The sequence below is a fragment of the Peromyscus californicus genome, unplaced genomic scaffold (assembly GCF_007827085.1).
Source record: "Peromyscus californicus insignis strain IS unplaced genomic scaffold, ASM782708v3 Scaffold_9__1_contigs__length_137607984, whole genome shotgun sequence".
Taxonomy (NCBI): domain Eukaryota; kingdom Metazoa; phylum Chordata; class Mammalia; order Rodentia; family Cricetidae; genus Peromyscus; species Peromyscus californicus.
In genome coordinates this window covers 86,255,814-86,269,301 of record NW_026294617.1, presented here as the reverse complement: position 1 = coordinate 86,269,301, position 13,488 = coordinate 86,255,814, and the positions used below count along the sequence as shown (strand labels likewise).

At 42.1% G+C, this 13,488-nt stretch overlaps 2 protein-coding genes across 3 annotated transcripts in view; both read left to right on the top strand.

The window, feature by feature from the left end:
* The window catches only part of Gpr61 (G protein-coupled receptor 61), a 32,756-nt gene extending 23,271 nt beyond the window's left edge, over nucleotides 1–9,485 (top strand). Inside the window, exon 3 of one of the 2 annotated variants that reach the window (XR_008216182.1) lies at nucleotides 9,451–9,485. The gene's annotated coding sequence lies outside the window, so the exon portion shown is untranslated. The remainder of the gene's footprint in view (nucleotides 1–9,450) is intronic. The other variant, XR_008216183.1, reaches the window with a different exon arrangement.
* The window catches only part of Gnai3 (G protein subunit alpha i3), a 42,560-nt gene that overhangs the window by 14,397 nt on the left and 14,675 nt on the right, over nucleotides 1–13,488 (top strand). The window contains exons 2-3 of the mRNA XM_052729879.1: nucleotides 9,451–9,493; nucleotides 9,604–9,745. Of these exons, the coding sequence (XP_052585839.1) occupies nucleotides 9,451–9,493; nucleotides 9,604–9,745 (185 nt within the window). The remainder of the gene's footprint in view (nucleotides 1–9,450; nucleotides 9,494–9,603; nucleotides 9,746–13,488) is intronic.

The window sequence follows — 13,488 nt, the reverse complement described above, 5'->3', positions numbered from 1 at the left end:
ATGATGAGCCAGATTAGGAGCAAGGAAGATGTCATATATGTACTTCAGAGCATCGCAGCAGGCCAGTAAACGATGTGAGCGGTGAGAGGAACAGGCCCGAGTTAATTTCAGACATTAGCCCCTGGATTGATGCTGGCAGGGAGGAACCTTTGCCAGCCACCACGGAAGTCATTGCTGTGCCTGGCAGAAGTCAAGGAAGGCCTCAGTGAGGACTGAAGATTGCCTTCGATAGGTGATGCAGAGGCTTGGCATGCTTAGAGGGCTAGTAGACTGGGTGAAAAATTATGTTCGTACTTTAGACCAGGAAGCTTTCTAGTTCCACAAGGAAACTCGTACCTCTAATGTCTCCCACCAGACCAGATTCCTGAACTGAATTGCATGAGAAACTTCAGTGTCCAGCAGTTCCAGGCATGCAGGAGGCATTTGTTAAATTGAAAGGAAGAACAATTTTTTTTGTGTGTGCAGAGACATTTTTCCTTTGTAATTCTTCTGACCTTTTGTTTATTTTTCACTTTTGTGACATTAAAAAAAGTTTTATCTTTATTTTATATGTATGGATGTTTTGCCTGGATGTATATAGGTGTACCATATTCACACAGTGCCTGAAGGCCAAAAGAGGGTGTCAGGTCCTTTGGGACTGGAGATATGGACAATTGTGAGCCATCATGTGAGTGCTGCTAATTGAACCGGGGTTCTCTGGAAGAACAGCCTGTGCTCTTAACCATTGAGTCATTTGTCCAGCCAGTTTTTATTGTACCCTATTCATTCATTCATTCATTCACTTGTGTCCTTAATTTATTTGTTTGCTTCTTTGTTTAAGTGTGTCTTCGTGTGCGAGCGTGTGTGTGTGTGTGTGTGTGTGTGTGTGCGTGCGTGCGTGCGTGTGTGTGTGTGTGTGTGTGACAGTGTTCATGTGGAAGTTAGAGGACAAGCTGAGGTCCTCTCTTTCCATCATATAGGATAGGTCCTGGAGATTGAACTGTGTTCAGCTTGGAGGTCAGTGCCTCTGCTCACTGATCCACCTTTCTGACCCTCTACTGAAAAAGATTATTTTAATTTTTGTGTATCTGTATGTCTTTGGGTATATGTTTGTGTACCACATGTATGTAGGTACCTGTGGATATCAGAAGAGAACATTGGATCCCTTGGCGCTGGAGTTACAGATGATTATGATCCACCCAATATAGGTGTTAGGAACCAAACCTTTACAAGGGCACCTAGTGCTCACTCATAACAACTGAGCAGTCTCTCCAGCTCTGTCTTCTAACCTTTAGATGAGTTAAACAGTTCCAGTACTTGAGCCCCTGAGGTAGGAGGATCATGAATTGAAGACTGAGCTACATGGTAAGATCCTTTCTCAAAAACAAAAAAACAAAAAACAAAACAAAACCAAAAAAAGCAACTGGATTTTGTAATAAGTATAATGTATTGAAAAGCATTTTATTTGAAATATTCTTAACATTGATCTCAATTTGTACTATGTTATTAACAAAGAAATCATGAGGTGGGGGCGGGGAAATGGAAGGTGGCCTGAGAGATTACTCAGCCTGTCAGAGCATTTACTGCTTCTTATAGAGGACCACAGTTTGGTTCTTAGCGCCCATGTCGGGGGTTCATCCACCTGGAACCATAGCTCTAAGGGGCCTCGAGTCCTATTCTGTTCTCAGGCACCTGCGTGCATGTACATAGAACATCCCCCACACAGACAGAGACTCACACGCATACATCTTAAACAAATGAGTCATGGAGCCAGCAAGATGGTGCTTGTTGCCAGCCTGATGACACTTGAGTTTGATTCCCAGGACCCACATGGTAGAAGGAGAGAATCAGTGGAAGCAATAGTTAGCTGTCCTTGTTGGGACATGGTTTGTGCTCTTTTGATCTGCAGTAGTGGGGATTCCTAATTCACCCCCCTCCTTCCCTCCCTTCTCTGTGCTGCCCCTACCCCCCGCCCCCGCCCATTCTGTCCTAACAGTAGTGTATACTTGAATGTTCTGCTAGATGGGGCACCTTCAAGCATGGCTATAGGAATTGGCATGTCAGACAACTCTTTTTTTTTTTTCCCCAAGACAGGGTTTTTCTCTATAACAGTTCTGGCTGTCCTGGAACTCACTCTGTAGCCCAGGCTGACCTCGAACTCACAGAGATCCGCCTGCCTCTGCCTCCCAAGTGCTGGGATTAAAGGTGTACACCACCATTGCCTGTTGTCAGATAACTCTTACATCCTTACATCGATGCTTCCCACTGTCCTGACAGTAGACTGATACCTTTATTGCGATAGTTGTTTTGAATTGTTGTTACAATGGTGTGGATCTGTGGTTTTGATTTGAGTCCTGTATTAGAATAAGAGATCACAACTGATCTAGCTTTCAGTTAGCTTTGAGTGTAACTGCACATCTAGGCAAAGTTCTTCATTCTTTATAGATAAGGAGGCAGACATTGCAGTCAGGTAACTTATCCAAAGTCACATAGCACTAAAATTTACAGTCCCATTGAGTTTATTACTATATGGTATCACCAGCTAGAATTTTAAGATAGAAAAAAGTAAGATGTATTTGTTGCTCACATATTGTCAATAGAAGTCTCAGGATAGAAACAAGTATTTAAAAGAAAGAGGTGTCTCTGGTACCACTGGAATGCTTCTGACATGGCGTAGACCTGTGGGGGTGCTTGGAGGAAAAGTTCTGAGGCCAAAGTGGGTGAAGTGTGATAGAGGAGGTAGCAGACAGGGCCACAGATATATATACCCAAGGAAGAGAAGAGCGTTTTTGTTCCTTAGGGTGGGGTGGAGAGAGTGACTAATACATTGACGTAGTTACTGGAGTTTTTAACTTACAAGTTTTTTTTTTTTAAATATGTGTGAATCCAGATCCATTTACAGTTTTATTACTTTGAAATAATTGCTGAATACAACTGCCATTTTTGTTAGGAATTTGTACCAACATCAGTATCAAAGTAGTTTTTAGAAAGTAAAATCCTCAGGCCCTACCATCACTTGGTAATGTTACAAACAGGAGCTGGCTAACAGTCACTGAGCATTACCGTGGACCAGGCACTGTCCACAGCATTTTCTGTTGACCGTGTTTTACACCTGTGGAAAGAAATCCATCCTGCTTCATGGCAGATGAGTAGAGCAGAGCATAACACACTTAGGACCTTCTTTGGACTTTAGTTAGAGGAAAGAGAGAATGCATGGGGCGACCTTCCCAACTTTCTCTCTTCTAGGCTCCCCTCTGGCTCCCGTTCTTCCTGTGTATAGGTTCCTCCTACTCCTGCGGTAGTCTATGGCTATTCCAGTGTTTGTATCCTATTATTTCCCTTCTGGATTGAAGATAGGCAAGTAAGTGTTCCTTTAATCGAACTACTCTTTGAAGTAACGTAGGAAAAATCTACATTTGTAGTTGGCGAGGGAAGTGCAGTGTGTGAACGTGGTGGGCAAGACCGAAGAGAGAAAGCTATGGAAGAGAGCTTGCTGCTCGAGTAATGTATCTCAGAGGTGAAACTGGAGGCCGGACCTCAGAGGAGAGAGTCACAGGAGGTGTTTGAAGAATCTGCAGAGTCATGAGGCTGATTATTTGTATAGTTGCACTGGTTGGAATGGTAAAGAAGCAGGAGCTTTGAACTGGAAGTTTCAGAAAATTATAGCAGTAATATAATTAGCACAGTGTTAGGCGCAGATGTGAAGAGTCAAAGAGATAAGTAATTTGAGAGTTACTTAAGGAGAGAGAAAATTATGTTACACCTTGGTAAGCTACTGTGCCGGCTGGTTTTATGCTTGCTTGACACAAGCTGGAATCATTGGGAAGAGGAGTCTCAATGAAGAAAATGCCTCCAGCGGGGCAGTGCTGGCGCACGCTTTTATTCTCAGCACTCAGGAGGCAGAGGCAGGTGGATCTCTGTGAATTCAAGACCAGCTTGGTCTACAGAGCTAGTTCCAGGACAGCCAGGGCTATTATACAGAGAAACCCTCTCTAAAAATAAAAACAAAAACAAAAACAAAAAAAGAAAGAAAGGAAGGAAGAAAGAAAGAAAGAAAGGAAGGAAGGAAGAAAGGAAGAAAAGAAAAGAATATGCCTCTATAAGATCCTGCTGTAGGTATGCCTGTAGGCCATTTTTGGGGTGGGGGGGGGTAAGTGAGGGTTTCAAGACAAGGTTTCTCTGTGTAGCCTTGGCTGTCTTGGAAATCGATCTGTAGACCAAGCTGACCTCCAACTTAGAGATCCACCTGCCTCTGCCACCTGAGTGCTGGGATTAAAGGCATGCGCCACCATTGCCCAGCAGGACATTTTCTTAATTAACGATCATGGGGAAGGGCCCAGTCCATTGTGGATGGTACCACCCCTGGGCTGGTGGTCCTGGGTTCTATAAAAAAGCAGACTGAGCAAGCCATGAGGAGCAGGCCAGTAAGTAGTACCCCTCCATATCTCTGTCTGCTTCAGCTCCTGCCTCCAGGTTCCTGCCCTGTTTGAGTTCCTGCTCTGAATTTGCTCAGTGATGGAGTGTGACCTGAGATTTGTAAGATGAAATAGACCCTTTCCTTCCCAATTTGCTTTGGGTCTTGATGTTTTATCACAGCATAGAAACTCCTAACTAAGACATATAGAATAATGAGTGGATTCCAAATGACTCAGATTTCAGAATGTACTTGGAAGATGGACAGAATGACAGCACTTTTCATGAGAGTCTACAAGTTGAATGGGCTAGGACCTTTTGATTTAGAATGTGATTCACTCTTTGTGTATAGCAAATGCCTAGTAACACACACTGAAAACAAACCTTGTAGGCATAAGAGTTGTCTTCATTTATGAGATGGACTGAATGCCTAATAAAAGCTGAGGGAGAAATACACAGAGTAATAATAAAAAGAAGGGCAAGCAGACATTTTCTTTTTTTTCTTTTTGCAATCCAGGGGTGGGAGCCCAGAGCTTTGTACATGTCAGGCAAGTGTTCTGACACTGAGTTGTGTTTCCAGCTCCCAAAATGACGTGTGTGTGTGTGTGTGTGTGTGTGTGTGTGTGTGTGTGTGTGTAATATAACACTTTAATAGAGCAGAATTTAGTGAGGTGGGTAGAAATTAGTGGTAATATTAAGATTTATTTATAATGCCTCTCAAAATAATCTGACATGAGCAATAGGAATACCATTTTCAGTGTTGAAAGGAGAGCATTCAGTGTCTCATTATACTAATGCTCTGTAATGGGATGGTCTGGAATGCTGAATACAACCATTTAAAAAACATTTAGCATGCATTTCTGTTTTTTTCCCCAGAACTGAAAAGTTCTTCTATGTATGAATAGTGAAATTCATATTTTTGACATTATCATAAGAAAGACACTGTGCTACTTGAATATTGTAGTAAGAGCAGATAAAGTCATATATACAAACACTTCCCCTGGCCAGGCAGTGGTAGCGCACGCACACATTCAATCCCAACACTCAGGAGGCAGAGCTAGACGAATCTCTGTGAGTTCGAGGCCAGCCTGGTCTACAGAGTGAGTTCCAGGACAGGCATCAAAACTACACACAGAAACCCTGTCTCGACCAACAAAAAAAAACCCAAAAAGCAAAAACAACCCCCCCTTTTTTTTTTGAAGATTTATTCATATTTTTATGTACATTGGGGTTTTGCCTGCATGTCTGTATGGGGATGCCAGATCCCTTGGAACTATAGTTACAGATAGTTGTGAGCTGCCATGTGGGTGCTGGGGATTGAACCTGTGTCATTTGGGAGAGGGGCCAGTGCTCTGAACCATCTCTCCGCCCCGTACAAAAATTTCTTGATTCTTCAAGACTGTAGTTATTTTGGGTTTCTGTATTCAGATGCTATTTTAACTTAAATTTTTTGTTGGTAAAGTGAAGAAATACTTAGTGCATTATCATGCATATTAAGTGCACATTTGTGCTGGGCATGGTGGCGCACGCCTTTAATCCCAGCACTCGGGAGGCAGAGCCAGGTGGATCTCTGTGAGTTCAAGTCCAGCCTAGTCTACAAAGTGAGTTCCTGGACATCCAGAGTTGTTACAGAGAGAAACCCTGTCTCGAAAAACAACAACAAAAGCACATTTGTTCAATATTTATTTGATTAATTGCTATCAGGCTCAGTTGAGGCCTCTGGGAATACAGAGCTTTTGTTTTAGTGGAGAGATAAGAAAAATAAGTCTGTTGTGAAGATACATGCTGTGAAGAAATGACACATTGTAGGGGCCAAAGGTAATTTCATCAGGAAATGTTCTGAGGGGAGCAGAAATGTGAGTGAAGAAGAAAATCTTGCAAAAATGATTTCAGTCAGATGGAAGAGCAAATGTGAAAACCGTGAGTCAGAATCTAGCCTGGTAAGAACCAGTTTTGCGTGTTAGAGGCAACACACAGAAGCTGGCCTGACAAGAGCAATGAGGATAGAGTGGGCATGGACAAGAAATGAGGGTGAGGAGGTAGGCAGCGGTCAGAGTCTATTGGACCTTATTGCCTACACACTATAATTTGGGTGTAAATAGAGGCCATGAGGCAACTCTAGCCAGTGTTGTGACATGATCCAGACAGGTGTGCCATGCACTTGGGATCCCAGCCACTGGGCTGCTGGGTAGCAGAAAGAGGATCCTTAGAAGTACCAGGCCAGGCTGGTATACATAGAATTCTCAGACTCCAGGGCTACATAGCTAGACCCTATCTTTTTTTGTTGTTATTTGTTTGTTTTCATTTTTTTTGAGACAGGGTTTCTCTGTGTAGCAGTCCTGGCTGTCCTGGAACTCACTCTGGAGACCAGGCTGGCCTCACAGATCGACCTACCTCTGTCTCCCAAATGCTGAGATTAAAGGCATGCACCACCACCGCCCAGATACTAGACCCTAGCTTAAAAATTGAAAAAAAAAGCCGGGCGGTGGTAGTGCACGCCTTTAATCCCAGCACTCGGGAGGCAGAGCCAGGCGGATCTCTGTAAGTTCGAGGCCAGCCTGGGCTACCAAGTGAGTTCCAGGAAAGGCGCAAAGCTACACAGAGAAACCCTGTCTTGAAAAACCAAAAAAAAAAAAAAAAAAGAATTATGGAAGCTTTGCTATGAATTAGGTAGGCTGTGGTTTCGAGTGTACAAGGACCAAACTTTTAAAATTATATCTGGTTTTGGGTTTTTTTTTTAATTGTTGTTTTGTTTTTCGAGACATGGAACAGCCCTGGCTGTTGTGGAACTCACTGTGTAGACCAGGCTGACCTCAAACTCACAGAGATCCACTTGCCTCTGCCTCCTGAGTGCTGGGATTAAAGACATACACCATCACACTTTTAAAACTATTTTTTTACATTGTTGGTGGCACACACCTTTAATCACAGTACTCAGGAGGCAGAGGCAGGTGGATCTCTGTGAGTTTAAGGCCAGCCTGGTCTACAGAGAGAGTTCCAGACAGGACTGTTACACAGAGAATCCCTATCTTGAAAAACCACACACACACAAAAACCAAAACCAAAAACAACACAGCAAATTTTACTAATATTTAACACTGGAATTTAACATTTACTAATGTATTAACACTGGAACCCCCCTCCATCTCTGTGTTCCCTCTTTGCCACCTGCCAGTTTTGAGCAGGTCAGTTAAATGTCAGCACCATTTACTGGGTGAAAAGGCTAAAGGAAGAGCAGCTTTGTTTGAGATGGGTGTCGGAGATGAGTAACTCGGTCAGTATTGGGCATTAAGTTTGAGACAGGGCATCTGCTGCGATCTGTAAGGTAGGAGATGGATTTAAAGCCAGGTTTGGAGAGGAAGACTGGAGGTCTTTGGGAATCTAGCACATTCCAGCTTTGCAGCGAAACTGAGGGGAAATGTCTGTTTTGCCACCTGCTATATAACTGTGGACAATTTCCCTGACCTTTCTCCTTCATTTATCTCATTATAAAATGAGGGTAATAGTATCTGCCTTACAGAGACGTGAAGGTTGGATGCGTTAATATTAGCAAAGTGCATAGAACATCCTGATACAGGTTACTCTTTGGAGTTAACTTTTATTCATGAATAGTGCTTTAAACAATCAAATTAGGTGCATTAGAAAATTAATATAAATAGAGAAAAAGACAAGGGTCAACTTGGAAAAAGCAGATTTGAAAGGCAGAGGAAGGCCTAGACATGACCACTCAGCTTGTCAAAGGTGCAGGTGGCTTGGAGACTTTCCTTGAGAAATGGTTTCAGTGGAGGGGTGGGATGAATGGGAGGAACTTAATTGGAGATTTTGTGTAGATGCCACAGTAGGGAAACTTGCTCTAAAGAGACACAAAGAGGGGCAGCCACGATAGCCGCTCAGTAGGTAGAGTTGCTTGCTTTCCTTTAAGTCTGAAAACCTGAACTGATCCCTGGGACCCCATGTGGAAGGAGAGAATTAACTCCTGTAGGTTGCCCTCTGACCTCCACATACATTCTGTCGTGTGGCTGTCGCTCCCTCCCCCACCCCCACAAATGAGTAAATGTAATAGATCTTTTAAAAAGAGGCACAGGGAAAATGGAGTAGTAGCTAAGGAAAATGAGTGTGTGTGGGGCGTGTCAAAGAAAAGTGGGGGTGGGGTGTGTATCGAAGCTGGCAGTACAATGGTCTAATGTAGTGAGAAGTGAAAAACGATGATATTCAGTGATAGTGGACATTTCAGAAGCCACAAGTTGAGGTGAAATGAAGGAGATAAGTATATAAGCAGAGCAGTAAGGACATTGGAGAGACAGCTCATCCGTTGATGAAGCTAGAGAATATTAGTGGAGAAACAGGTAGATTAGTAGAGTTGGTTATGGGAAAATCAGGTAATGTTCTCTGATTGCCTTTTTCTAAAAAGGAGGGGGCAGGGTTGTCATCTATGGGTCAGATGTAGCATTTGATGTTGGAGAGAGGTGGTAGTGTTTTAAGAGGCATTTTGGAAGATGGGAGAATTATTGACTAGGGAAGATCTAGCAGGCCGACTCAGTTTACTTGACCTTGATCTTTAGACTAAGTGATTCCAGTTGGCCAAGTAGGGCTGTGCAATCTGTACAATCCTCCCAGAAGAAGAACTGTATCATGAAAGGTAGAGGTAATGTGGGTTCTGCTGTTTGGAACCTTTCTAGCCCTGTGACTGGAGGTATTGCTTCTGGAACATTCCTCAGTTCCATTTTCAGGTCACAGAATTAATAACTATGAATAGGCCATAGGCCACAAATTCACAATTGTTCTTTTGCCTGTGTTCATTGAGTATATATATCATGTTTTATGTTGTTACTAAAAATATTTGTGTTGCTATCTTTGAGTAATGTCTATTTTGCACAAATAATACTAATATAAAGAAAGCATAATGCTCTAATTGAGAAACTCACAGTTGTCCTGATAAACATGAAAACTCACCAAAATTTCATAGGACCTTGTTTTCCATTAACCTAGACTTACCAGTCACATTACTCCATACTTTTGTTTGACTACAAAGAAATTCAAAATCTGTTTTTTTTTCAGGTGCTGGAGAATCTGGTAAAAGTACCATTGTGAAACAGATGAAGTAAGTTCACACAAGGCCTACAAGGCTGAATTTCCCCCTCTTCATAAAAAGTTCATAATGTTTTTATTTTCCGTTTATGGTATTGACTTGTGGCTTTTTTCCTTTTGAAGAATCATTCATGAGGATGGCTATTCAGAGGACGAATGTAAACAGTATAAAGTAGTTGTCTACAGCAATACTATTCAGTCCATCATTGCAATCATAAGAGCCATGGGACGGTTAAAGATTGATTTTGGGGAAGCTGCCAGAGCAGTAAGTATTTCTCATTTCCTCTTCCCTTGCTGCTCCTCTGTAGATTCAGTTAAGCCAAATTTGTGTCATGTTTTAGGGAACAAGAAGATAAGATGGATAAGATGCTGCAAAATACTGTGTGCTTATTTTTGAAGGGCTGGCTATCTGACTCACTAGATAGCGAGTTACCGCTGCAAGCAGAGCCCTGGAAATGGGGTTCTGTAGATAGACTGTAGGTTTTGGTGATGGCTCTATTCAGGGGCTTCCTTCACAGTACCATTGACTTCTATTTTATAATAGTTGATGAGAGTAAATATATACTCTAAAAGACACATTGCACATTTAGCCCTGCTTTCAGAGCTCTAGGGGTCAAGGGAAAAAAGTTTCCCAAAATAAATTCTGTAAGGACATAACACAAACTCCCCAATTTAGAAATGATTTTAAGTATTCAAAAATATCTTATCACTATCTTACATTGAACTCTGGGTTACAGAATTGGGTTATTACTTACTTAAATATAACTCTTTAATGCTTTACACACATCAGGATTTAAAAGTCAGTTAATAATAATATTTAGTAGACTTTGAGGGTACTTTGAAGTAGAATATTTGATGCCAATGGAGAAAGGACCAGAATGAAGACAGGAGACCTTTATATTATCACCAACTCAATTTCAGGAAAGTGCTAGAGAAGTACAGAGCCCAGCAAAGGATGCCAGCTGTGGTCAGTGACACAATACTTAAGTGCCATGGGAAAAGAAGTGAAAGGGACTTGGGGGCTTTGCCTGGAAAGACAAAACTGTATGCTTGTGAGTAGCTTAGGGACTCTTATCAGCTACTCAGTTTATCAAGTGCAAGTTAATATTTGATAAGTGGGAAGTTGAAGGGAAAATATTAAAAGGGCCATTGTGACTTCGATTTGTTCTTGAGTAGATATATCTTTGAGGTGAAATAAGGGAACAGGATGTAGATTAAGGGATATGGAAGAAAAGAATGGCAAAAAAAGGGGAGGGATGGGGGAGGAAAATGTGAGTGACTTTCATTGTCATATGACATATAGTTCAGGCCTCTTCTTTCCCCGGGCATTGTACTAAGGGCTCAGCAACGCTAAGTGAATGAGTAAGTGAACAACATTTAACCCAGAGGCTGTTTTCTGGCCTTTTCTTCTTTTTCTCTTTGAGTTTTATTTAAATTATGTGTATGTATGTCTGGATGTGGATATGCACATGTCTGTGTGGATCCCCTTGGAAGCCAGAGGGGTTTGATTTTCTGGAGCTGGAATTATAGGCACTTGGAAGCTACTTTATGTGGGTGCTGGTTCTCTGCAAGAGCAGTACATGCTCTTGACTACTAAGCCTTTTCTTCAGACCCCCATGTTTGGTTTTAGAGACAGTGTCTTATACTATAGTCTGGGCTGGATTTGAACTCACAGTAGTTTTCCTGCACAGGCTAGTTTTCTCTTCTCCTCAGGGAAACTTGAGAGTTCAGTACAGTCAGGTTTTTCCTCTATCTCAGCCCCTTTCTATTCTTTGTCTCTCATTGACTTTTCCTCTGAACTAGAATTCTCCTGTGTTGGTCTTCTCTCTCCTTCATGTTATCTAATGACTTCTCTCTAATATTTGTTGTCGTTGATAGTTGGTCAGTAACACTGTGTTTCTTGACGTTTCTTCTCTGTGTTGACCTGTTCTCCTCTTCTGTATTCCTCTTAGTTTATTTCTCAGATGTCTTCCTTTTGCTCTCCTTCCTTCTGTCCCATCATCTGTCCACCTCTATCTCTCTCTCTTGCGTTTACTTCCTTCATCAGATGTCATCAGGGCCTGGGGAGAGAGCTCAGTCAGTAAAGTCCTTGCTCTCTGTGACAACCTGGGTTTGATCCCCAGAACTCACAAAAAGCCAGGTGTTAATAGTATGCACTTATAACCCTATGCTGGGGGTACAGATAGGAGGACCCTGGGGACTCTGGCCAGCCAGCCTACTGAATCAGTGAGCCTCAGGCCAAAAGAGACCCTGCCTCAAACAAACACACACAAGGCAGATGCTCCTTAGCAGCAGAACCTGAGATTGTCCTTTGCTCCACACACATGCTCGTGCTCACGCAGACGCAGCTGGGGTCAGTAATACTCGTGTGTACTAGATAGACCTGACGTTCTTACTCCTCTCAGGACTCACGAGCCATCTCTGTTTACAGCGTCCGCTTAGCCTGATTGAAAGTCCTTTTCAAATAAACTTTTACAGTTCCTCCTTTTCTCAGAGCTAAGGGTTTAGATTTGTATTCGTCCCTTTTACTCCTCTAGTTTTTAATGGTTGCTAAGAGAGTGAAGAGAGAAGACTAGAGCCAAGTATGGGATGGTTTTCTCTCCTCTCTGTTTAAGTTTGTTATAAAGAGGGGGACTCGGTAAGCCGACCGAGAGGCTTATTTATAGAGGAAGCTAGAGCAGACTGGTGAGCAATCAAGTGGAAAGAGGAAAATGTTTCCTTAAGAACATGCTCAGAATCAGAACAGCACCAGTATATAGTATTTTTAAGTTTCTAAAATTTGAACAACATGGTATTAAAAAAAAAATACAGGGACTTAATTATTTGTATACCTGCTTGAGTATAGGTCAATTTTCAGGACTTGTCTAGTTTTCAAATGTTATATAAAGCAGTGAACCGTATATGGAAAAAGTCTGACTTATTATTTAGTGTGTTTGACAATTTGTATAATGCTTAAACATTAATCATTTGCTCTTTTTTTGTTGTTGTTTTTTGTTTTTTGAGACAGGGTTTCTCTGTGTAGCTTTGCACCTTTCCTGGAAGTCACTCTGTAGCCCAGGCTGGCCTCAACTCACAGAGATCTGCCTGCCTCTGCCTCCCGAGTGCTGGGATTAAAGGTGTGTGCCACCACCCGGCTCATTTGCTCTTTTATTTATTGTTGTTGTTGTTATTATTATTATTTTAAAAGAGAGAAGAGGGCTTGGGAGATGATTCAATTCAGTGGCTAAGAGTGCTTGTTGTGTAAGAATGAGGACCTGAAATCAAGTCCTAAGTACCATCACTGAAAGGGAATCGTGCATGGTCCTACGTATCTGTAGCCCTTGTACTAGGGGGCAGAGACAGACAGATCCTGGAAGCTTGTTGGCTAGCCAGTCTAACTAAATGGCAAGCTTGAGGTTTGGTGAGAGACCGAGTCTCAAGGGAAAGACCAAGAGTGATAGAGACATCTGACATCTTTCTCTGGCTCTCCTGCATGTACATACATGGACATGCGTACACATATATACAACTCCCACACCACATGAAAAAAGAAATGAAGGGCTGGAGCTCAGAGGTACGATGCTTGCCTGGCATCCACAAGGCCCTGTTTCAATTCCAGCACTGGAAAAAAAAAGATAAATAAAAATAAAATTCAAGATAATTTCTGTGAAATATATTTTTAAAAAAAGAAAAAAGAAATGAGAGAGAGAGAGAGAGAGAGAGAGAGAGAGAGAGAGAGGAAATGCAGATTGTGCATGAAATTGTTACAGAGAGGATGTACACACAGTATTACCAGAATGAATATCGGACAGGATCTTGATGGATCTTGATGGCATAGTTTGGCAAGGTTATTTTAAGTGCAATGTGGTGATTTTGTGGATGATTAGGTAGTTGTACAAATTGAACATCTGTGTTCCATGGGGCTTTTTGCTTGCTAGTTTTTGTTGTCTTAATGACTACTTACAATATAAATGGCTGGACAGTGTTGGCGCACACCTTTAATCCCAACACTCAGGAGGCAGGCAGATC